The sequence below is a fragment of the Artemia sp. Qi Xiang Cuo genome, chromosome 1 (assembly GCF_049724085.1).
Source record: "Artemia sp. Qi Xiang Cuo chromosome 1, ASM4972408v1, whole genome shotgun sequence".
Taxonomy (NCBI): Eukaryota; Metazoa; Arthropoda; class Branchiopoda; order Anostraca; family Artemiidae; genus Artemia; species Artemia sp. Qi Xiang Cuo.
Window position 1 is genome coordinate 65,540,617 of NC_142794.1, and position 26,925 is coordinate 65,567,541.

Genomic DNA, 26,925 nt, shown 5'->3' on the forward strand with positions numbered 1-26,925 from the left:
AGTTTGAACGAAGCTTACTTTCAAGAATTTAAAGCACATAATTAATGATAAGATTCGAAAAATAGATTTATTAGTAAGAAAAAAACTTTCACTTGAAAATATTATATAAAAAATTGGTAGTTCAACCGACTTCTTTTTTATTTTCTAAACAGGACCAATCACATAAATCATTACTTTCGACTTTCCCGAGAAAAAGTGCAAAATTTTTTCGAAATTATCAATAAATAATGCTATATTACCTTCCTCAATTCTTGGACCATGTTTGGTTAATTTTTCCTCAAGAACTTTGATCATGCACGGGTAGTCAGTGCTTGAGAAGCGTCCAAAATTTTGTTTTAAACAAGATAAAATTCCTGAGGACGACAATATCTATATATATATATATATATATATATATATATATATTTATATATATATATACACATACGTATATAGCCTATAATTTAAAGGACTTATATTGATAATATAGTTAACATTGATATTTGATTATAAATTTGTGGTTAATATTTTATATGTGGTTTATATTTGTTTTTGTTTGACATTGAGTAGTCTATAATTTGTAAATTAGATTTGATCTTATGACTCTGCTTTTGGGAAAGAGGGTAAGACCTTTTTATATAAGAAAGAAAAGTTTGGTTTATGTTGTTGTACTGGATATTTCTTCTTAGGTTACAAGTCATAATTTAGATTGTAACTATATATCTTGAAAATTAAAGACAAGCCTACTTTGTAGGATAGACACACTTATCCTCGACTTAAAAAAACATAATGTTGATTTAACAAATTTTTAGTAGCTATAGGTTTTTATTTGGTATAATTGAAATGTTGTATTAAATGCATACAAACCAAATTAACTACTTTGTTGCAAATGTTTTAACGTCATATGGCATAGTTTTGTAATAACTACCGTTTCTGAAGGATCATTCATACTGAATTCCATTATTTCTATTTAATTAAATATGATATTTTTTTTTGTTTAATGATTATGAAGGTTTTTTATGTTTTAAATTATATTTTTTTCTATTTAATTTCGTTCGAAATTATAACCTTTAATTATTATGAAAGATTAAATTTCCTTTATTTTGATTGGACTTGGCTTTAGAAACGGAATTTCTTTGTTTAAATTTTCGCCATTTTAAGAATGACTTAATTCTGTCACTAGTCTGATTCTTCTGTGCTTGTGAAGCGGATATTAAGGTAAAGAACATTTAAATTGCTTACTAAAATGTATTAATTTTAAAAACAAGGTTTTTCTGGGGGAAGTAAAGAGCGAAGTTAAAACGAACGAAATTATTACTTCATAGCCTATCTAATATATATAGAAAAAAACCAGTGCAAATAAACAAACCGAAGTAAGTTGTAATCTATTCAGAAGAACCTCTCTGGGAATTTTTTTTAATAAGACTACTTCTTTCTTCTATTTCAGCAAGCAGGCTCATAATCGACAACATTTTGTTTATCGACTTCGTCTTAGAGCGGAGCGCTATCATTTCGAATCGGTTTTCAAGACTTTATAAGCCGTCACTTCATTCTTACTTTGTTTAGTAATTCCTTGGCCCTTTTTTCAGTATTTGCACGTTTCTGCTTTAATAATGGTAAAAACTAATCTTTGTTTTCTTAGGCTAAACTGTTTTCACTGTTTGACGTATTCTAAGGCTTTTTATTCTAGGCTTCGGGTGAGAAACAGTTTAAATCATGAATTTGACCAAACTTTTCTCGAGGAGCAATGCATACAGGCTAGAAGCCGTTTTAATGCTATATATATATAAAAAATGACCTTCTGAACTGGAATTTTTGCTTCTGCCTCTGTGCCTATCAGAATTTATAGGCTATATTAAAACTGACAATGCACATTCATTTGTATTGTTTTTGATAAAGTGCAAATTATATTCTGGCTTTGGGACGACATTCGGGGGTTTTGAGTCCAAACTTATGTTAATTTCTGCTCGTTTTGAGTTTGACTCGGTTATTTATTGTAGTTTCTGTTCCTGTTGGGTTTAATTTATTTATTAATGCCTATTTGTGTTAGTTCAACGCTTGGTAGATTATTTGATTTTATATTTTGCACATTTTTTATTTAATGTATCTGTTTATTTTTATTTTAAAAACATGTTGCGAAAAAAGTTTTTTTTAATTAATTTCTTTTCTTTTTATTGGTATAGTATATTCAGGAAAAAAAAACAATGATTTAAATATTTTAGTTTTTTTAATAACTTATTTTTGAATGCTATTTGTATACTGGAGAAAAATTTTAAGCAATTTTATTAACATAGACCCTTTTAAAAATCTGAACACAAATAGTACTGTTTAATTTAGTTTCATGCCTCCTCTAGTTGACCTGAAAGGGAAAACTTGATACCATTCGCAAAAAAGAGTTTACTTTCTTTGATAGCTTATATACGCTTACGCTGTTTCGATCATCCTCAAAGACCTAATTTCCAGAACTTTCTACTACGTTGAAGACAATGACTGTTAAAATTTTCATTTAATGTGTTTGGGAGACTGGTGCATGTGAGAGGGTGGTTAGTTACCCTCAAATCAATGTCGACTCTTAAAAAGGGCTCTATCCCTGTCAAGTCCTAATTTAATGAACCACTGTTGAAGTTTCTACGAAAACTCTATCCATAATAACCTCAAATGCTCCCGAGTAATAGTTTAAAAACTTAACCTGGGGGACTGTGAGGGGTGTCTTATCCTTAAATACGTATTTTTTCAACTATCAACTAGGTTGAACAAAATGGCTATCTCTAAACTTTGAATAGATTTTAGGAGAACGGGGGCTTGGGAGGAGGCTCTATTGCTCTCGACTCACTTTCAACTATTAAAAAGGGCAATTTCAATTTCCAAACAAGATTACCTTTTTTTTAAATTTTTACTACATTTCTATATAAACCTTAGATGCCCCTAGGGCATAACTTACAACCATTAAAATGAGGGCTCTGAGGAGGGGGGGGGTTAACAACCTAAAATACCAAATGGCAAGAACTGTCGAAAACATTGAACAGAGGATCTAAAAAGTTAGAGGAGTGGGTGTTTGGAAACGTGTGGGCATGAGATGGAGGTTGGTTGCCCTTCAATCCTGCTTTACTATCAAAAAGGCACGAGTCCTTTCAATTTGCAATTGAAATTGCCCTTTTTGACGTTTTTACAACATTGATTTCTACAAAAACCTTACATACTCCCAGTTCATAACTTTGCACCCGTGCCCTGAGCGTTGTGAGGGGATGGGTTTTCATCCTTAAAGACATAATTTCCGAAGCTTTCTACTTCATTTAACACACTGACTATCTCCCTATTTTTAGGCGAGTTTGTTGGGGATTAGGTGGGGGTGTGAGGGGGGTAATTGCCCTTTAATCACTTTTAAATATTAAAAAGGGCACTAGCCCTTTGACTTTGCCATCAACTGAGCGCGTTTTCAAGTTTCTACAACAAAGGTTTCAATAAAAAATCTTAAAAGCCACCAGTGCATAACCGAGCACACGGGCCCAGGAGTCGGTGCGGGGATTGTCCTGCACAAAGGTACAATTTGCTTATTATTAAACTGCGATGAACAAAATGGCTATCTAAAAATTTTTGATCGGATATGTTTGGGGACATGGGGTGTGTGGAAAGGATAATAGTTGCCTTGGATTCACTTTCAATTATTACAAAGGGCTCTAGCCATTGCAATTTCCAATCGAATGATCCTTTTTTGAAGTTGCTTCGATAACACGTCTTATACAAACTTTTTATGCCTCCAGGACATAACTTACAGCACTTGCCCTGAGGGCTGTGGGGGAGTGTCCTCGTCAAAAACAATTTGTATCTGGAAATCAACAACGCTGAACAAAATGGCTATATAAAAATTTCGTTATTAAAAGGGCACTAGAACTCCCTATTTCAAATCGAATGAATCACTTTTGAAGTCTACGACGACCCCTTAGGATGTTTGCGGGAAATATGGGCGAAAGAGGGGGGTTAGTTGCCCTCAAATCACTTTCGGCTACTGAAAAGGGCACTAGCCCTTTGATTTTCCAATCGAATGAGCCTTTTTTGAAGTTTCTACCACAAAATCATCTATAAAGCCGTATGTCCTCAGGGCATAACTTACAACCCTTGCCCTGATAGCTGTGAGGGACTGTCCTCAAAAACATAATTTCTATGTGGAAATCAACTAAGGTCAATAAAATGGCTATCTCAAAATTTGATTCTCTATGGTGCGGAGAAAGTTTGAAATTTGAACTAAATCAAGACACCATTTGCATGTCCATTGACAAAATAGTGTATCTCAAGACTTGATTTGGGTATTAAGTTGGGACTTCCAGAGAGTGTTTTAAGAGAAAATCGTCTGAACTAAAGGCAAAATGTGAACGCTACCACTGTATCACTGCTATAATTATTATTAATTTTGCTGCTACTGCTTAAACTATTTCTTCTATTGGAACTCTTTGTTAAGTTGAAGAGGATTAAGGTGAAAATTTGAAGAAGTATATGAACATACAAGTTATCAAAAGGACATCTGAAATGCCATATAAATTGCTAATTATATTAAGTTGAAACTTATAGAACTTGATGAGAGCAATGTTCAATTGACCAAAAATGCAGTATGTTAATACTACTGATGCTAGTGGTGCTACCGCTATTCAATACTATTATTATTATTAATACTACTACTTGTAAAGACAATGCTACATCTGTGACTACTATTACAACTAAGCCTAATGGTATGAAAGTGGAAGTTTCAAGGAATTTTAGGGGGGAGATGAACTAAATCAAAACACACCATCTGTTTGCAGGTTGTCAAAAGGGTGTGTAGCAGCACTATCTTAGCAACATTTTGGTGTGTGAAGTTGAAACTGACAGGGCTTGTTGTGGGGGGATGTTGAACTAACCAAGAGAATATATTTGCATCCTAATGCTACTCCTTCTACTCATACTACTACTACTACTGAAGCTATTGTTAAAATTTCTACTACTACTACTACATCCACTAAAGGTAAGACTGCTAGCTACTACTATTAACTCTACTGCTCCTACTACAAAACTGCTGCTATTAAAACTAAGGGCACTAAGTTGAAATACTTTGAATGTATTCAAACTGTATGGAACTAAATCGAAGCAAACTATGCCCGCACAGGTTGCCTAAAAAAATGACCGAACATTGTCAGTTTAATACGCATATAGACTACTGATATTTATTCCTTAAAGTTTAATAATTTTTATTTATCAAAGTAAAAAGTGAAAACCATTGAAACGTATTTTGTTATCAGTAAAATGCAAATTGCATTCTGGTCTCCAGGAGGTATTGGGAATGTCGGCACCATTCATGTTAATTTTTACTAGTTTTTAGTTTGAATCGGCTGTTTATTGTTATTTTTTTTTGTTCTGGGTTCCATTTATTTATTTACTGTGATATATGGTAGGTTTACGCTTTGAATATTATTTATATTTGTTACTGCGCATTGTGAGTTTAATGGAGCTCTTTACTATTCTTTGAAAATCTTGTTTTGTGGAAAAAATATCTAAAATTAATAACAGAAAAACATGAATGATTCTAGTTTTTTTGAATAGCAAGGTATTGAAGAGATTCAAACTCCTTCGTATATGTAATAATTTCTGTTAGTGTTGATTGTAAATATTTATAAATAATTTCATTTGAAAAAAACTTACGGTTTTTTTTTATTTCTTATCATTTTTTTAAAAATTACGCTATGTATGGCTTACCTTTCACAAAGTATCTCCCCTCCAGGAACACTCCTCCGTGGACCGGTACACTGACGGTAAATACACCATGCCCCGTTAAAATTCCTTTTGGGTACCTTTATCTTCCATTATACCACTTTTTGTTTTCAATGTTATCGATGGGTAGTCAGCCCCCCCCCCGCGCACGCGGGGGGGGGCTGGTCACACATCATTTCTTTAAACACCAATCAATAACAATTTGAGATATCCCGGTTGTTCAACGTAGGTGTAATGTCCCGACAATATGTCTGTTGATGACAACTCCCCATCTTAGTCAGAGTAAGGGTTGTAAACTATGGCCTGGGGACCTACGCGGTTTATATAGTCTGGCGGGTAGTATAAAATTTGGTGGGGGCTCATCGGGTAGGAACTTTAGAGTTTTGGTGGCGTTTTACTTTAAACCGTTAGCTTTACTTCCCTCCGCCCCCCCCCTCACTTTCTATTTTCCCAAAATGCATCCGATGGAAATTGTGGTAAAGACATTTTATTCAAAAGTCTCAATATCGTATTATAATGCCGTTTGGGCTTTAACAAACCCTCATAACTGAGGACCCCGGGTGACCCTATTGTATTTATTAAATTTTGGTTTTATATTAAGAGTAGAAAGTGTTAGAGGGAACTCAACTCCCCCCCCCTGACCCGCTATTGTTTCACACGCCTTTGAGCAATAGAAGGTGTTAACCCTCAGGTTGCTAACAATCCAACAGACATATAAAAATTTTACCAGGGTCAACGTAACCTGCTAGATCCCTGAGGCACAGGTTGTAAATGATGCCGAGGAGCCAAATAAGTTTCTTATTAAATGGTTTTTCATATAAAATTTTAATTGTAAATTTGATTAGAAATTAGAAGATTTTGGGCCTTTTCAAATCGCAACAATGTTTCTCCGGGCCCTAAGCCTCCCCCCCAACGCGTTCAGAATGTCCGGGAACAGAAAGCCACTCAACCTGTAGAAACTTCTCATTTCTTCAGTATTGTCAAACGGTATTGAAGTTATGCTTGTTTCGATATCAACCCCCCTAATCCTCCGGACACCGGCTCTCAGTTGGGCAATTCGTTCAGTGTTGATACTGTGCATATGTTTTTGACTTCCCATAAATATTATTATTACTATCCAAAAATAAATGGGACATTCAGGTGAGCCTTTCAGAGAATGTCGAATGGAATATTGAACTAAATCATGGCACGTCATGTGTATACGGGTTGTCAAAAAGGGCTTAACTCCGGAATGACTGAGTGTATTAGTTTGGAACTGTCAGGGAATGACACGAAGGATGACCAAATGACCAAAAAGATAATATCTGCATGCTACTACTACTACTGCTACAACTACCACCACTTCTACTGTTACCACTAATACTACCACACATAACTACGCACATTATCAAAAAAGTGAATCTCAAGCATGGATTTCGGTAATAAGTTGGAACTTTCAGAGAATGCTTAAAAGGGAGGACCAATTGACCAAAAGGCAATATGCAAACGCTACTACTAATATTACTACCGCTACCACTCCTACATTTATTGCTACTACTACTCCTATAACAACTACTTGTATGGTTAAGAGGATTAAGATGAAAATATCAAAAATTATATGAATATACAGGTTATCAAAAGGACACTTCAGCAATGTCAAAGTAACAGCTAATTGTATTAAGTTGGAACTTGCAGAACTTGATACGAGGGATGTTCTACTGACTGAAAGTCAATACTTTAATACTACTCCTGCTACCCGCACTAGTGTTATTACTATTAATACTGATACAGTTTTTTTCCTTGGACCCATCGTAAGTCTATTCACTCCTGAAATCTCTAATTTTTCAAGATTATACTTTTGGTTGTTTCAAAATTATGACATCTTTCGATCAATACCACATTTTACTCAGTGTTGCCACATTGAACCATGAAGCAAGTAAGCGAAACTAATTAGTTATATTTGGCAATGCCAATTTATTAATAATTTATAAATGTCATAATTTATTAATGTCAATTTATGAAAATGATTCAAGCAGTCAACTTACAAATTATTCCATCACAAAGGAGGTAAATAACACCTTAGATTCTCATCATCAAAACAGTGCATTGTCCCCAAGCTCAATGAATATTAATGAAGGAAGCAGAGGATTAAGTTCATCAACTTTAGCCACTACGAGTGATATAAACCCAAGTTCAGAAACTGTACCTGACCCCAATATCACCTCCATTCAACCTAATTATAATCCTGACCTTGAGAACTCAATCAGAGATTCCCGAATTTGTTTTGAAAGTACTGAAGTAATTCTGACTAATAATAAGGACTTCTCTGCAAATAATTGCAAATATGACAAGTGCGACCAAAAGAAGTGCTCATTATTGCACTTATGTTGTTTTTACCTCACTGGCAACTGTACAAAAACAAACTGTAATTTGGACCACGTTTCTTTATATAAGTTAGCATCAAGTGCTTGTTGTTTCGGGTGTGATAACCTGCATTATTATGTCCCCCCTTTCTTTTTACGAAAAAAATCAAGCTGCAAAAAAAAACAAACAGAAAACAAGTGCACAAACTTGGGCAGTCCCAGCTGTTACCATTCAAGGATTCAACACTGGAAAGCCCCTTTTTTTAGGCAGCACTACGGACCCCATTCTTCCCTCATTAATTATAACAAAATCAGCACTTGTCTCCAATTGCTGGATGAATTTACGTTTTAACTCGATATTTTGATTTGGGGAGTAATAGAAAACAGCTATTGCAATAATATTAAATGGACGACGAAGAACTTTTGGTCTAATACTTAGCCAGAGGATTTCATCATACTCGGATAAACTAGGAACTCGAATAACCTTTGGGTAAAGGTTACTCTTAGTAAAGAACAAAACACCGCCACCTTTTTTTCCAAGTGGGTAGTCTAAAGGACGGAGTTTAATAATTTCCGTATAATTTGTCAGGCGCAGAGACCCTGGGTCATGGGACTGTACTTCCGTAATAGCTAATATCGATTATATTTGATTCTGAAAGCAACTCGAGTTCGGTAAGCTTTTCAAAATTAAGACTTTCAGCATTATTAACTAAAAGTTTACGAAAAACAAACCGATTGGGGAATCTCGACGGGGATAATTGGTGTGTTTGAGAATTTCCTGGGTGGGGTTTCAATTTAATATTATGATGCTGCGGGGAAGTAGGGTAAGAGAATGATTTACCTTGGGGATTTGGAGGTGGAAGGAAGGGCGAGGATACAGACGATGCATGATGAGGAAGGTGCGACTTGTTTTCAGTTGTCGGGAAGTGCGAATAATTAGGATTTAATACAAGACAATTATTAAATGCGAAAGGTCTCAGACCTGAGTCACAGTGGTAGGGTGGGCACGCAGGGTGAAACGAATGGGTCGGAGGCGTGGTTTTGTGGATAAAGGGTAAGAAGTAGTCGAATCGGGAGGATTTTGGTAGGGAGAGATGGGAAGGTAAGAAGGTGCTGGGAAATGGAAGTGGGGTGGGAACTTTCTGGGAGGAGGGAGGTTGGATTTACTTTGGCAAATGACGGATGGAGGCCAGAACCAGTCAACAGCATCTTGGGCACATGGAGCGGGTAGGGTATGCAAGGGGGCTTGTGAAGGGGAGGGATATGATTAAGAGGGGATTGTGGGATGGTTTTGGTGCAGTAACGTCTGTAATGATGATTTGACTGGTCGTGAGTAAAATTTCGGGTTGGAGGGGCGTTTCGGGTAGAGGATGCCTGGAGCATGTTGCTTTGTAAAGGATAGGGAGGTAGGGATTACTCCCAAGATAGATTTACAGAAAGAATGTGCAAATTTCGGACTTTAAATATTGCTTGTTTTATTTTTGAGTTTCAAGTCTCCTTCCTTTAAGAAAAGTCATTTGCTGTTGCATGATTCAAGCTGGTTTTAGCATATACTTAACAGGTGGAATGGAACCCCTTCGCTGATTAAGAGTGGTGGGTAATTCTTCATCGCTATGAAGAATTACCCTTACTCCTACAGTTATGCTAAGTACTATCCCTGAGTAATGTCTTTATTGCTTACGCTTCTGCGCTCCTTTCAGTGGAAGTCATCACTATCCCCTCGAATAGTCAGATTTTAAATTCTATTTCGATCCTTTCTCTGGATCAACTGGAGTTGAGCGTAATCCTGCCTAGCGGATAAAAGATCTCTTGACATTTTCAAGTCAGATAAAAGGCTCCCTTTTATCTGACTTGATTGATAAAATAAAAAGAGTCCCTTATTAAATTTAAAATAATCCCTTTTATATACATCTGTTGTTTATTAGCAGAGAATCACAAATTCCGGCACCGAGGTATCCTCGTATGAAGTGGCTAAATCAATAAGCAAACATATCCCACCGAATGAAATTATTGGGTCACTGTCTATTGCTAACAGTGGTGTCATCAACATCATCCTTTCTCAAAAGTTTGTGGTCCGTCAAATTACAAATTTGTATTTGAAGGGGGTCATTCCGCCGAACGTTGACAAGAAAAAGGTCGTTATTGACTTCCTCCCCCAATATTGCAAAGGAGTTGCACGTAGGCCACTTGAGGTAAGTTTGAACATTGGTAAGTCCATCAAACTTTGGTAAGAAAAAGATCGCTATTGAGATATTCTCTCCCAACATCGAAAAGAAGATGCATGCAGGCCCATTTGAGGCAAGTTCGAAAGAGATACCTGGTAACGGTTCAAAGACATACAGATAGTGTATTTAAGAGCCTTAATTCTTCAATTTGTCTTGGACAGAAAATCTTTGAACCAGTCTTGTAAGAAGGGGGGAGAAACTCGCCATAAGGCTTGGTTGCCCAGAGAAGCGCAGAAGGAAACAGTATGGCCATAGATGTACACAGATGTGACCTTTAGAGAAGGGAGCCAAATGCCTGAAAATGGTTCATTTTTGTGCCACAATTTTTCGAACTTACTTGGACTGAAAGTCCCTCGGACTAGTCTTTGGAGGAGGGTAGGAATTCTCTCACTATGTGTGCAGATATGATTATGCCATTCTCACAAAAATAGGATGCTTTGATTAAATTATCAAACTTATATAGCAATCTCGAAACTTACATTAAGTACATTAGTAAATTAAAACGAAACATACAAGTACATTAAAACGAAACGAAATTTTGATTTGAAAAACCCTTCCTTAAATTTGAGAAGAGCGACGTTACTAAGAAGTAATTTGATGATCTTTTTTATTGGATGTTATTAAGAAAACAATTGATTGATTGAAATAGTTCATTGCCAGAAATAGTTCATGGACTGATAGAAATCTATCAGACTGATTTCTACCAGTCTCTCTTTCCCTTACTCACTTTAGTCATCACGCCAGTCTCTTTAAGTCTTCCAAAAGTTGTATGTTGGTCCATCCTTTTCGTATTTATGTTTATTTATTTTCATTTTCAGTTGTAACACTCTTTATAATTAATAAAATTTGTTTTAATTTTAATTTTAAAATTTATATTAAACCACTGATTATCGAAATTTATATTCATAAAATCCACCTCCTCATACGCCCCTGAACTACTTTGCAATATTTCACAGTCTCTTCAGTTTCCAAAGATTGTCTGTATCTTGATCCTCTTTTTACCTCTTTCGTATTTATAAGTGTTTCTGATTGTTTTCGGTATTAACTGCTTTTATAATTCAATATAAATTGTTTTTCAATTTAATGTATCCCTTTTTTATTTAATGTCTGTTTGTTATTAGTAAAAATATTTCTTTCTGTTTAATCTCAAATTCTCCCTATATTTTTACCAGAAGCAGTTTGGAGATTTGGATCCTCATAGAAGGAAGGAGACCAACGTTTACCAATATTTACCAATTTACCACAATTTATCGAACATTTACTGATGAGAGGAATATATTCCCTCGTGCACTCTACATCACTTAATCTTGTACAGTGTTGGTTTGTTGACAACACTGCTCACCCCTCGCACTGATTTTGTAGTACAATCATACTAAACACCAAACCGTGGGTGTTTTTTGCACCTTTGTTGAAAGCGACGTATTATGCTTCAAACAAGGCCGTATCCAGGGGGGGGGTTAACCGGTTTCAACCCCCCCCCCTCCCCCCAAAAAAATTGACCGAGTCGAAAATTATTCTATAAGATATACTGTAAAGACAAATCCTTACCAGAAAAAAATATTCTCCCACACTAAATCCTATTGCATTTTGTGGGTAAGCGGTTCTGATCAGCTTACGCAGGATGTTAGACAAAGTCCACGGGAAAAAATTGGGTAAGCCGAGCAAAAATTCTGGATCTGCTCTTGGCTTCAAGAGCGAATTTATTGGTGCTTTCACAAAATGCCATAAAACCTTTCACATTAGCGTTACGTAAGACTTGGCGTTGCGTTATATAATCTTGTTGAGTAATTTTTTTCAGTAGTGTTGGCAGTTCCAATTAGAATTGATTTGACGTTATATAATTTGACGTTACGTAAGTTTATGTCATATTACGGAATAGTCAACATAGTAGCTGTAAAATGGAACTTCTGGATAAGCAATCAACAAAGTTTGAAGTAATAAGTACTAAACTTCTCATAGAAAGCCTCTCACGCTTAATTTGAGCTCGAAATTCCAACTCTATTCAGCATTTTTAATTTTGAATAGTTTGCTAATGATGATTGTGATGATTTAGATGATGAATGTGATGGTTTCATAGATTTTGTGCTAGTCTGGTGCGAAAAGGCTTGTTTAAGCTTTAAAGGTTATCACGTAGCGTAAAAATACATCCGTATTTTTACCTTATGTCTTATGTCTTAAGCGAAAGGGAAACTTTCGCTTATTGGGAAGAAATTTTTTATCTCAAAAATTGAACTTGTTTGTATTTTTTCTGTTAATTGTTTTGCTAACCCCTTACTCTTTAAAGCAATAAAATAAAAATTTGAGCGATTCAGCAGTTTATGGATTAAATATACCTCTTTTTTCGTGACATTTATTTTAAAATAACTGAGATAAAAATGTTCCGCTGCTATTTTCCAGATTACTGGACTCACCATGTGGCCAGAACGAAATTTGCACTTTACTGAAAAAATACAAATGGAATGTGCATGGTCAGTTTAATATACTTATACTGATATTTAGTAATCAAAATGTTAATATTATTTAATTTATTAAAGTTATAAAAGTAAAAAAAATTATATTTTTCTCAGTACAGTGCAAATTTTGTTCTGGCCTTGGAAAGGCATAGGAATTTGCGCCCAACTCATGTAATTTCTGCTCGTTTTGTGTTTGACTCGGTTATTTTTTTTGCAATTTCTGTACGTTTTGGGTTTAATTTATTTATCAATGCTGATTTGTGGTAGTTTCACGCTAGGTAGATTATTTGATTTTATTTTTGCTCTTTTTTTTGTTTAATGGAGTTCTTTAATTTTCTTTGAAAAACTTATCTTGTGGGAAAAGTTTTTTTCGATTAATATCTGTTCGTTTTATATTGACATAGTTTTTTCAGGGAAAAAGAAAATAACACTATCTTTTCGTTTTTTAAGACTCTATAGTTGGATGTGTTTGGAGAAAAGATGGGCGTGAGAGGTGGGTTAGTTGCCTTCAAATCACTTTCGACTATTAAAAAGTGCACTAGCCCTTTGAATTTCCAATCAAATGAGCCTGTTTTGAAGTTTCTACGACAACACCTTTTATAAAAAACATATGCCCCCAGGGCATAACTAAAGACCCTTGCCCTGAGGGTTCTGGGGGAGTGTCCTCAAAAACATATTTTTTTATCTGGAAATCAACTACGCTGAACAAAATGGATATCTAAAATATTGATTGGATGTTTTTGGAGAAAAGATGGGCATGAGAGGGTGGTTAGTTGCCTTCAAATCACTTTCGACTATTCAAAAGGGCACTAGCTCTTTGAATTTCCAATCGAATGAGCGCTTTTTCAAGTTTCTACGACAAAGATTTCAATACAACCTTATATAACCCCACAGCATAACCTGTAATCCTTGCCCTGAAGGCTGTGAGGGGAGTCTCCTGCTCAAAGGTATAATTTTCTGAACTTGAACTGCGTGAAACAAAATGGCTATCTCAAAATCTTTATTGGATGTGTTTGGGGTAATGGTGGGTGTGGAAGGGGTGTTAGTTGCTTTCCAATCACTTTTGACTATTAAAAAGGGCACTAGCCATTTCAATTTCCAGTCGAATGAGCCCTTTTTGAAGTTTCTACAACAGCGCGTTATATGAAAACCTTATATGCCCCCTGGGCATAATTTACAACCCTTGCCCTGAGTGCTGTGGGGGTTTGTCATCCTTAAAGACCTAATTTCCAGAACTGAAAACTACGTTGAATAAAATGGCTATCTCAAAGTTTTGATTAGATATGTTTGGGGAAAAGGTGGGCGTGAAAGGCGGGTTAGTTGCCCTCTAATCACTTTCGAAAATTTAAAAGGGCACTAGCTCTTTGAATTTCCAATCGAATGAGCCTTTTTTAAAGTTTCAGCGACAACGCCTTCTATAAAAACCTTATATGTCCCCAGGGCATAACTTACAACCGTTGCCCTAAAGGGGATTGTCCTCAAAAACATAATTTCTATCTGGAAATCAACTACGCTGAACAAAATGGCTATCTCGAAATTTTGAATGAATTGTTTCGGGAAATGGTGGGCTTGGAAGGGGTGTTAGTTAACGTCGAATCGCTTTCGACTATTAAAAAGGGCATAAGCCACTCCAATTTCCAATTGAATGAGTGCTTTTCGAAGTTTCTACAACAACTTCCTTGATACGAAGTGCCTTGCTCTAAAGGAAAAAAAATAAATAAATAATACGTTGTGCCAACATCGTTTTTATATGCCCCCTGGGCATAACTTAAAACCCTTGCCCTGAGGACTGTGGGGGAGTGTCCTTCTTTTTACTTTGTCTCCGTTTATTGTCTCGTTCTCGAGTGTCCCCGTTCTTTACTTCGGCAGAGCGATCGCGCTGCCTATTGGAGGGGTCTAAGGGGCTCAAAGGGGTTATCATCTTAAAAGACCTAATTTCCAGAACTTTCAACTACATTGAACAAAATTAATATCTCAAAATTTTGATTGGATGTGTTTTGGAAAATGGTGGGTCTAAGAGGGGCGTTAGTCACTTTCCAATCAGTCTCAACTATTAAAAAGGCACTAGCCCTTTCAATTTCCAATTGAATGAGCTCTTTTGAAGTTTCTACAACCGCGCTTTCAATAAAAACTGCATATGCCCCAGGGCATAACTTACAACCCTTGCACTGAGGGCTCTGAGGGTGTTATCATCCTAAAAGACATAATTTCCAGAACTTTCAACTATGTTGAAAAAAACAGATATTTCAAAATTTTAATTCGATGTGTTTGCGAAAATGGTGGGCGTGAGAGGGGAGCTAGTTGCTATCCAATCACTTTCAACTATTAAAAAAGGCTAGCCCTTTCAATTTCCAATTAAAAGGGCTGTGGGGGAGGGGTTGTCATCCTTGAAAACCTAATTTCAAAAGCTTTCAACTACGTTGAATAAAATCGCTATCTAAAAATTTTGATTGGATGTTTTTGGGGAAAGATGGGCGGGAGAGGGGGGTTAGTTGCTCTCCAATCACTTTCAACTAGTAAAATGGGTACTAGCCCTTTGAATTTCAAATCGAATGAGCCCTTTTTCATGTTTCTACGACAAAGATTTCAATAAAAACCTCATAAGCCCCAGAGCATAACTTACAACCTTTGCCCTAAGGGGGTTGTCCTCAAAATCATAATTTGTATCTGGAAATCAACTACGCTGAACAAAATGGCTATCTCAAAGTTATGATTGGATGTGTTTCGGGAAATGGTGAGCATGGAAGGGGTGTTAGTCAACTTCCAATCACTTTCGACTTATAAAAAAGGCACAAGCCACTCCAATTTGCAATTGAATGACCGTTTTACGAAGTTTCTACAACAACTTCTTTGCCCTGCTCTAAAGGAAAAAATTAATAAATAATACATTGTGCCAACATCGTTCTCATGTGCCTCCAGGGCATAACTTGAAACCCTTGTCCTGAAGACTGTGGGGAAGTGTCCTCCTCTTTACTTAGTCCCCGTATCTTATCTCGTTCTCGAGTGTCCCCTTTCTTTACTTAGGCAGCGCGACCGCGCTGCCTATTATTTATGCAACAACTTTCTATATAAACCTTATATGCACCAAGGGCATAACTTACAACCCTTGCACTGAAGGCTCTGAGGGGGTTATAATCCTAAAAGACCTAATTTCCAGAACGTTGAACAAAATGGATATCTCAAAATTTTGATTGGGTGTGTTTTGGAAAATGGTTGGCGTGAGAGGGGCGTTAGTCGCTATTCAATCACTTTCAACTATTAAAAAGGCACTATCCCTTTCAATTTCCAATTGAATGAGCCCTTGTGAAGTTTCTACAACAGTACTTTCAATCAAAACTTTATATACCCCAGGGCATAACTTACAACCCTTACACTGAGGGCTCTGAGGGGCTATCATCCTAAAAGACCTAATTTCCATTACTTTCAACTACGTTGAACATAATGTATATCTCAAAATTTTAATTCGATTTGTTTGCGAAAATAGTGGGCGTGAGAGGGGCGTTAGTCGCTATCCAATCACTTTCAATTATTAAAAAAGGCACTAGCCCTTTCAATTTCCAATTGAATGAGCCCCTTTTGAAGTTCTACGACAACTCTTTCAATAAAAACTTTATATGTCCCCAGGGCAATACTTACAACCCTTCCTCGGAGGGCTGTGGGGGGGGGGGTTCATTCTTAAGGACATAATTTCCAAAACTTTCATCTAAGTTGAACAAAATGGATATCTAAAAATTTTGATTGGATGTGTTGGGGGAAAAGGTGGGCGTGACAGGGGGGGTTAGTTGCCCTCAAATCACTTTCGACTATTAAAATGGGTACTAGCCCTTTGAATTTCAAATCGAATTAGCCCTTTTAAAGTTTCTACGACGAAGATTCATGCGCGCTACGTATGAATGCAAATCCAAAGTTAAGGCCGTATGCAATAATGAACATTATTCTTATAATTATATTTATCTCGTAAATATAAAAACTGAGTATTATATAAAACATTCTAATTTTATCAAAATAAAATAATAAATTCAAAATGCGACAAAATCACGAAAAAAAAGGATACATATGAATTTGTATTAATTTACCTTTATTTATTTTATAGATCTACCATCATCGGAGATAGTTTAGCAAGGCTGTTTGAATATCTTGACCATGATGTCGTAAGATTAAACCATGTTGGTGATTGGGGCACACAGTTTGGGATGCTGCTTGCATATTTAAACGAAAAATATCCTGACTATCTGAACAACCCACTGCCTATTGGGGATTTGCAAGCATTTTATAAGGTTTGATGTTTTCTTAACCTAATCTGCTAGAACTAGGTCTAAATCACAGACAAAAGATAAATAATACAGAGCTGTCCAGTTGGTCGATCTTCCAATGTCAAAAGAATGTATTGTGTATCAGCCGTGCCTTGGAGTTCTTTTTTGTAATGCTAATATATATATATATATATATATATATATATATATATATATATATATATATATATATATATATTTAAAAACAGTGTTGCCGTGTCTGTGCATTGAATGATCGATGTATGTAAGTTATCAACACAGTTGCCCAATGAGTCTGTCTTATAATAGTAAAACGCATCGGGTATTAAGCTACTATTGATGACGGTGATGTATGTTGGAAGATAATCTTGCCCTTTTTATGTACTAAACGGTCAATTTGTTTCAAATTGTTAATATAGAAATGTAATCGGTCTTTCGTTCAATATGTTAAAAAATACTCTAGATGTCAAGCATGCTTTGGTGTTATTCTTAACGAGGGTGAGTGTATGTTGAAAAACAGTGTTGTAATTTCTGTGTAATAGTAGATTAGTTCTTTCTAAATAATCAATACAGATGCCCAATGAATCTCTCCTGCAATTAAAAAAAAAATGTGTCGGGTATCAGGTGTGCCGTGAACCTATTCTTGATGATGGTGATATATGTTTAAAGACAGTGTTGCAATGTCTATGTAATGACGATCGATGTATTTAAGGATTCAACACAGGTGTCTAATGGGTCTGCCCTGTAAAAGTAAAAAATAAACGTCGGGTATGAAGTGTGCTCGAGTTGTTCCTGATGATGATGTGTGTCGGAGGACTGTGTTACTAGTTGATCTGTGTAATGTCTGTGTAATAGTTGATCGATTTCAAATAATCAACGCAGATGCCCAGTGGGTCTGTCCCGCAATTTAAAAAAGAATGTATCCGGTATCATGTGTGCCTTGAAGCTATTCTTGCTGATGGTTATGTATGTTGAAAGACAGTGTTGCAATTTTCCTTGCTTTTTTTTTTTTTTTTTTTTTCAGAAGATAGAGTATTTGACCCGAAACTTTTGCCCTCAAATCGTTTAGCTTTAGAGTACCCACTATGTCCTTTATTTTTTATTCGAATTTTGAATTTGATGTGTTTGTGCTTTTAAGGATTTTTTCAAATGAAAAACTCGAAAATCGTGCTTATGAAAAATCATTGAAAAGGTTTTGAAACAATTTTTATTATCCGTCCAAACCACTTCCCTTCAATACATGAGGCTTGGCAAAAGTTTGTCTAAAATAGTATACTAAGCATTGGGCAGAAAATTCTTTAAAAAGGCAGAAAAAGGTTTTCTTGATCTTTTTTATTTTCTCGTCCAACTTGTTTTTACTTTCTCTTTGTACTTTTATTTTTCTTAATTTGTTTTTGACTTTTTATTATACTTTCTTTTTATTAAGGGATGGTCCTGGAAGCGATTACAATATACCCTAATTCATTGACTTTCTTGACTCTTGTCCTTTTGTTTTTACCTTTTATTTTTTTTTTTACTTTTTTTTTAAATTCCACTTTCTACTCTACGTTTTTTATGGTCATTAAGAAATGATCGTAAGGCTTGTCCCCATTATTGAGCCTGAGATTGTTTTATTAAATGTTCCGCTTCATTGGTCAGGGTTGGGGGAGGTATCAATCGTTTAGAATAAAGTATGGAAAAAAATGTAAGCTGATTAGAATGAGTGACCAAAGCTGCCAAAAATTTTTCGAAACCCCATAAAAAAAAGAAACGTTTTTCCTTTGAAGTTTCGGTTTTTTCAGTTCAAGTTCGTTAAGAAATGTTGTTGAAAGGGGTCGCAAAATCTTTGAATCACTTAAGTTTTATGGTTTTGTTTGATCTATCCGTTTACTGTCCATAATATATAGTTTTTGCTGTAAAAAAAGGTCACCATGTCAAACCAAATAAAAATAAGCATCATCTTCTCATTCCGTGTATAGTAGCACAACTGTAATTCCTTGCCAAATAAAATGATAGAACAAAGGTAACCAAACCGAAAAACAATTGCATACAGAGACTGGATGACAAAGCAGAACTGAGGACAAAAAAACACCAGTACAAATGCAGGCTTGGCTCTTATGATGCATTAAAAAGTAGATTTTTTTTTACCATTCAGAGAGGTACAAATTTTAAAGTGCCAAGGATAAAAAAAAGGAAAAAGATGCTCAAAAGAAATTGCGGGTGAATAGGTATCGAATCGGTATTTTAGTTGCCGGGTCTTATTGACAAGAACACATAGTAAACCTGCCACCCAGCCTTACGGCAGTAGTGGTCTATACCTGGACCTTGAATTGTCAAGTATAGCAATAATCCACTGCTACCACAGGATTACCATGGACATCAAGCTAAAACAAGTTTTAATCCCCAGACATATCTTGGATTTACTTATATTAATGTATACTTAGCTACTTAAATATACTAATTATACCTTATACCTCTTTATACTCTATTACTTACATATATCCTTAATTACTAAATTATACTAATATATTTCCTAATTATATACCAGTCCTACTAATTCTAAGCATATACTAATAAATTTTAAGTGTATACTAATAAGCATGTACTATAAAAGTCTTATATACTAACTATATTTAACTCTTATTATACATCTACTAATTGTGACGTAGGTAACAATCATATCTACTTAAATTATATCCACTTATACTTGAAAACCACAGTTTCCTAAGGATTTTGTTCTGGTTGTTCCAAAATCATGAAGCTTTAGGGCATTACTAGATCTTTCTCAGTGTTGCCACGTCTAACCGTGAAAAAAACTAGGCAGAACTAACTGATTACATTTGACAACGCCCTTTGTCTCTAAAAATCCGTCCCTAAATGATATTTCATCTTATTGTACTACCATCTGTTGCATTTTAATCACCCCTTCTCTAATGCTAAAACTTCTCTAAGGCTAAACTGCAAAAACTAAAACTAGAGATTAACAATGCAATAAAATAATTTTAGGAATCAAAGAAACGTTTTGATGAAAATGAAGAATTCAAAGAAAAAGCCCGTGCTGCTGTTGTTGAACTGCAGTCCTATGACCCACACCAATATAAACGGTGACCTCTAGGAAAGGTAATTAACACTAGGCTTACTTTCTTTTATTTCAGTATGTATTCGGGCTCTGTGTTGAGGTCAAATACAGGTCTGTTTTTACAGGTCTGGTCTGGGTAATTACAGGCTATTTAAAGGTCTGGTAATCTTTTTGTTGTTACCTTGACTGACCCCATGGTTGTGTCTGGTAGCCTTTTTGCTGTTTTACAGGTCTGGTAGTCTTTTTGTTACAGGTCTGGTCTGGGTAATTACAGGTCATTTACAGGTCTGGTAGTCTTTTTGTTGTTACCTTTACTGACCCCATGGTTGTGTCATATCCAAATCCAGATTGGGAATTGCCTCCGTTGGTCGAAAAAAAATGTATAATTGCACTATCAGTTTTGCTCTCAAAAAGCACACTAATGCTGAAATAAATTATGAACAATGAAAATGGAAATGACCAAGGCCATGTATATGCGGCAGGGGAGCCTTTGGCCCCCCCTCCTAAGGTATCTCCTTTCCCTAAGAAAGGTTTCTGGCTAATGCTAGAACCCTGAATACGGGCCTCGCCTATATACATAAGTTTGCTTATTTTACTTGTTTTATTTTTTGCTGATTATATTGTTTTCGAATCATTTTCATATTTATTTCAGTAGTATTAAGCTTTAAAACCAGCCAGATATTATAAACGAATTGTGTTTTTTTTTGTTACACAGCAGAGAACTAACGAAGCAAAGACAAAAAAGTGCTTCCCATGCAAAAAATGAGATTTTCCTCGTTTTTCAAGCTAAGGGACTAAATTTCCTGAATAGGGGTATTTTCGGCCAAGGCAATCCTAATGGTCTACAACGTGTTTTTATCCCACACTATTTTATGGGGTTTCAGGGTTGGTTCTTTTTTACTATCTTCGTCTTTTACTAGTTTGTATCTATCGCTGTAACCGTGACACTTTTTATTTTATACTGCTATTTATTTCTGTTCTTTATTGTTTTCCCTTCATCGTAAAAAAATCACGTAATCGTAAGAAAAATAATATAATCTTTTACCTGAAGAAGTGTTAATTCTAAAGCACTGACAATAAAAGGAAAATAATAATTCATATTATGTACCTGAAAACCCCTCTTCTTTCGTGGGGTAATTTCATCAAACTCCGGGCTGGGGTGGGGGGCAAAGTTGGAGCAGATTTTACCAAGCCAAGTGAAAATGATAGTGAAAAATGAAAAATAAGCTATATAGTAGCATAAAGGCATAAGGTGTACTAAAGAAAACTGATTTTTCTGTGGGTGCTTGAATTATGTACGCCTATCTTAGTCTTGACAAGATTTTCGATGACACTAAATTTCAGCTGGAGGGGACAGCTGTCCCTCTGCCCCATAGTAAATTACACCCCTGATCTTCATCTTCATATGAATTCTACTTAATTTAATGCTGGTACAGGAAACGGATCCCCATCCTTATAAATAGTGTACAGGCATGTGAAACTTGTATTTTTACATTTTGTATTTTTAGTTGTATTTTGTGGGGGGGGGGGGTTCCAGGGCGGATCCTGTTTAACCAGCGGGCCTAGAAGATCGGAAGAGGGCTTATTTGGTCGGAAATCAAAAGTTCTATTTGCCTTTTTAAGTGATTAAAAATACTGGAGGGCACCTAGCCCTCTCCTGCGCCCCTTTGTCCCCCAAGTCAGACCCAAATTTTTAGATTGCTATTTTGTTATAGTTAATAACGTTAATTAAATGCATATTTTGTATTAGGTTACATTTTACTTATAGTCAGAACAATGGCGGTTTACTCCTTATTCTCATTATACGGATTTGATGAAATTTATTTGTTAAAAATGCCCTTTTTATGTCTAGACTACCGTGCATGTTTGGACTGGCTGGGCTTCAAGAAGAAAAAGAAATGGAGTTTTGTTAAAAGAAATAAACAAATAACAGCAAACCCGAAGTTTGTAAACTTGTGTGGGTAAATATCACCCTTTACAAAGCCCTACATACACAGTCACTACCAGCCATCTATATGCCCCATTTTCATTGTTCTATTAGGTAGAGGCTTAATTAAATCTTATCTATTTACGCCCTTACGCTCTGCTTAGTTACGCCTTACCGCCCAGTTTATTTATGTCCAGACGCCCAGGCAACATTATAGCCACACTAGTAGAAAAATTCAGAGTTGAGTTAGACTACAGAGCCAATTTTGTAAATCCCAGTTCGTAATTTTTCCTGTTTGACAATGCTCAAATTTCTAGCGTAATTTTTGTAATTGTAAGTCTCTACTACTACTAACTACTCACGGCAGCATCTTTGTATTCACATAGTGTAAAACTGATAGCAATATAAAGTAGAATGGGTTGGTACCGCTTATACTTGCTCACAAAATTTCTAATGTCAGAAAAATATTCATATTTTGTTGAATTTCCCTCAAGTAGCGCTGGAATTATGTGAATTGCGACTAATTTCAGTCATAATTCTTAGCATATTGATATCAGCTCTTTTTTTGGAGCTGGTTAAAAGACATTTAGGAAAGTGAAAATAGCGAGAAGTCAGTATATATTGTATATAGAGGCAGTTCAATATTTATGGGTTAATGCGTGAATTCAAACCAAAAGGAATAGGACGTTATCAGGGTTTATTAGGCATTTCAGAGATGGAAAAATCAGAGAATTGGAATTTTAACTTAGTACAGGAAGTAAAACTTTTACAAAATGAATCATTTTTGGAGCGGATCCCCCTCTACCAAATGCCAGTACAAAACTACAACCCATTCCGCCTATCTAATTATAGTGAAAATTTCCTTATAAGAACCACTGTCTTATTTCATTTTTTGATGATTGTCATTTTTACTCAAGAAATTAAATTAACTGTCCTTCTTTTGTTCAATGATTACATTTCTTTACTACATGCACATGTAGAAGGTGTATTCTCCTCAGTATCGTTTAAATTTTAGGCATCCGTTATTCTTTCATTATTCATCACTTATTCTTTTTATTTGTCTATTCTTTAGTTGTTGTTGGTTATTCTTTCTTTTAAGCTCTACGTTTCAAGATTTTCATATTTTTTTCTGTTCTCTTTCAGGTCTTTTGACTGTTATCCAATGATTTGAGTTATAGATGGCGTTTAAACACAATCACAGGACAACAGTAGAAACTTCTTTGGATTCAAATCAGGCTCATTCACAATACCCCAACAGATTTACAATGCTCCATTATTAAATCAAGAGCCGGCTTAATATTCGCTTCACAAGCACCCTGTATCAGTACCATTTTGTTTTCAAAGATGAATAAAATTAAATCTTTTACATTATGTCATTTTTCTCGTCTAAACTAGAGCCATTCATTAGTAAAATTACAAATAAAGCCTTGCCACCATATAGGGTGTACATGGCTACCGAAAGCACTGCCTGACCCTCTCCCTCGGAATGTCTTCACGTACCAGCTTACACCTTGATCTTGTGGGATAAAGACCAACTATAGATCAAATTTGAAGCAGTATAGTTGTCTAACGATAAAACTACACATTCAAGCCATACCTGGTTAACGAGGGAGGCCTGACCATGAAAATCTGCCTATGCAATCTCCAAGAAAATTTAAGCATAAAAATATTTCTGTAAACATTTTGAACGGCTGGCTTTAATGATACTCCTTTGAAAAATCAGCCAAATTGTCTTGGAATGTTTTTAGCTAAAAATAATTTGTTGAGGAAATTTCTAGCCTCTCTGTACCAGCTTCTTCAAATTTCTCGCTTTTTTTGAATTTTCTGTTTCAGCCTATTTTCATCTTATTAGGTATTTGGAAACCTTTCATAATTGTTATTGTGGGGGACCACTATAAGGAGACAATTGAAGTCCATGCAGGTTATGTATTTTAAAAAAATATTTGCCCCGAAAAATAATTTTAGTAGCTTGGCTCTAAAAAATGACCTGGGTATACAAATTTTTGTAAAAGGAATATAAATCTAATAAAATTTTGGTTGAATATATTACATTTGCCCGATATTCGTCGAGTGAAGGTGGCTTACAATGACCTGTTGAAATATTCAGGGTCAAAACAGGGTAAAGCCGCTCTGGAAAAAGCTGGCTTTTCATAGGCATGGAATAATTACCAGGGTCCATATTGCAAACCTGACGATTTCCTTAGATCGTTGGATTTGGTTCTTAAGCACCAGGATATGCAGGTCTAGCTTACTGGTTTTAAGATGTCAGGTAATCTAAGATTTTATAAGCCGATTAAAGTAGTGTACGGACAGGAGTTTTACTAGATCATTGACCTAGCTGGGAGGACGCGAAGGTGGTGATTGTATGTGTGAGTAGATTGTTTGCCATAGTGAGTGCACACTGACAATCTTATGATAAAAATGACCCGCGAAGCAAGTCTACTTGCCCCCTTTGTTGGGAATATGAGAGTAACCTACAAAACTTTATGTGTAATTGTAAAGGTTTGGAGAATTTACAGGGAAGAAGTGAGCCTGGGAGGGGGCCTAGTTGGCTTCCAATTTTTTGGTCACTTAAAAAGCAATATAACTTTTAATTTTTATTCGAATGAGTCCTCTCGCGATATTCTAGGACCACTGAGTCGATACGATCACCCCTGAAGAAAAACAAAACAATCCTTGATCTTTCCCCTGGCAGAAAATACAAAATTCCACATTTTTGCAGATAGGAGCGTGAAACCTCTACAGTAGGGTTTTCTGATGGTGTGGTCTTCATTAGGATTATATGACTTAACGGGTTTTCTACTTTTTTTTAAAATAAAGCAAATAGTTTCAGGCTCGTTATTTTTGATGGGAATGACTATAATTGATGAAACTTGTATATTCGAAATCAATATATAATGCTATTCTTTGGATGTTATAATGATAGAAAAATTCCGTTTTTTAGTTTCAATGACTCTTTAGTCGGTTCGCTTCATGCTTATAGTTCGTTACCACAAACTGTTTGATTAGGAAAAATTTTTTCAGCTTGAAGAAGGTCAAAATGATCAGTAAGAAACTGAAGGGTCAAGGGCTTAACAGCTTGGCAGACTTACCCTTACCATTTCATATACAGGTTTTTCATATACAGGTTTTTCCGAATTTCATTTATAGTATTAAAGGTAGAAAAGGAATTACCGAATACATAATTTGCATGCGAGTCAGTATAATGGATATTTAAATTATTCAGGGGTGGCCAATAATCTTCAGGGGTAACCTGCCTCTCTTCAGATACCTGTTGAAAGCTATCTCTTTGGTTATAAAGTCGATAAGAAGGCATCCTGCTAAAGCCATTATTCTCTCAGTTTTAGCGGATAAAAAGTTTAGGAAATCAAATCCATCGAAATATTTTATTTATACTTACATTTTATTTTTAAAAAATACAAAACCGAATTTTAAAAATAAATATAAAACGATAAAAAAAAAAACGGTGGTTAAAAAACAACCCCAGGCCCCCACAGTCGTCCGATCGAGGGGTTCTGACAGCCACTGTGTTCAATGTATTTTAATAGTCAAATAACTCTGCCTTTGCGGATAAAAATACCTACACATCCCGGTGTAGCTAACCTGAATTTTAAGTTAGAATGTTGCCCATTTTTTCAGTTTAGCAGATGGTATTGGACAGTGTACAAACTATTCGGGGGGGGGGGGTTGTCTGGTCGTAGTGGGAAATTTTATTTCACGAGGAGGGAAATTAAGACAGGTGGATGGAATTCCACATAGGACGAAATGTCGGTGGAAATGAAACAAAGAGGAAATGTACGACGATTTCTTATACTAAATGTTTTTTGTTTTATTTTTCTCTGTACCTACTAAATTTTCTATGTGGAGAGTTTTACCGGGTTGGGAGTGTCTAGGGAATCTTTTCGTGGCTCGGCGGATTTTCTTCGGGGGAAATTTTCCACGGGGGAATCTTGCTGGAGAAATGTTTCACCGGGGGGGGGGAGATTTCAGGGAAAGATTTATCACTAAGGGAGATTTCAGCCATGACTTGAAAATAATAAGAATTTAAAGTCTTTTTCAAATAAATGTGTGTTACGGAGAACTTTTCAGGCAGAATCATTCGTAAGAAATTTTCGATAAAATAAAAGTTCAAAATAGGGATAAAATCCTTTTTAATAGACAGTGTATAGAAAAATTACAAAAAATACCAGATATTTTGGTCACATATACAGTGATGTCATCAGTAGTAAAACTAAACTAAAACGATTTAAAACAAAAGCTTATAAACGAAATCAAATAAAACTACTTATTGTTTAAATCTCTAATTCTTTTCAAAGAAAAGGCGGAAGCTAGCCTCTTTGACCTTCTTGGATTTGGTTCATTATCGTTCAATTAGATAACATTTGGACAAAGGTCAACTACAGTTGTCAAATTGAACTTTACTCTGTAAGATTTTAATAAATTATAATAGATAGAGTTCAGCACAAATTAACCTGTATCCCGATTTGAAGCGATATTATGGAATATGATTTTCTTTACTTCAAGAGTTTCATGAAAATTTTGCTTTAAACCCCGATCCCTAGAAATCAAAGAGAAAGTCTATAACAAAATAAACCGGTCTCGAAAATTGAAAATATGTTCTGAAACGGCCGAAGTAAAATTTTCAGACTTAGAATCTTGCATTAAAGCCGAAGCAAAGGCATTTTTATGTTGTAATAATCTCATTTCAAAACTCAGTTTAGTACGTCCCACATATGATCTTCCACAAGTACGTAGGATCTGATAAACCCCACTTTGTTGCCCCAATCAAGTTAGATCATTCCCAGAATTTAGAAAACTACCCAAAGTATTATTACTCTTTGAAGCTACCCTTAGACCACTACTTTCTAAAATTCTTTTAAGTTTTTCACTTAGCCCGGGTACAGATGGTAAGGAACAAAAACATCCTTCTC

General features: G+C 35.5%; 1 protein-coding gene across 1 annotated transcript in view; it reads left to right on the forward strand.

The window, feature by feature from the left end:
* LOC148956606 (arginine--tRNA ligase, cytoplasmic-like) overlaps positions 1–23,365 on the forward strand; it is a 35,829-nt gene extending 12,464 nt beyond the window's left edge. Inside the window, exons 2-5 of the mRNA XM_089091408.1 lie at positions 1,163–1,197; positions 16,832–17,015; positions 19,995–20,108; positions 23,138–23,365. Of these exons, the coding sequence (XP_088947534.1) occupies positions 1,163–1,197; positions 16,832–17,015; positions 19,995–20,096 (321 nt within the window). The 3' untranslated portion in view covers positions 20,097–20,108; positions 23,138–23,365. The remainder of the gene's footprint in view (positions 1–1,162; positions 1,198–16,831; positions 17,016–19,994; positions 20,109–23,137) is intronic.
* The last annotated feature ends 3,560 nt before the right edge of the window (positions 23,366–26,925 follow it).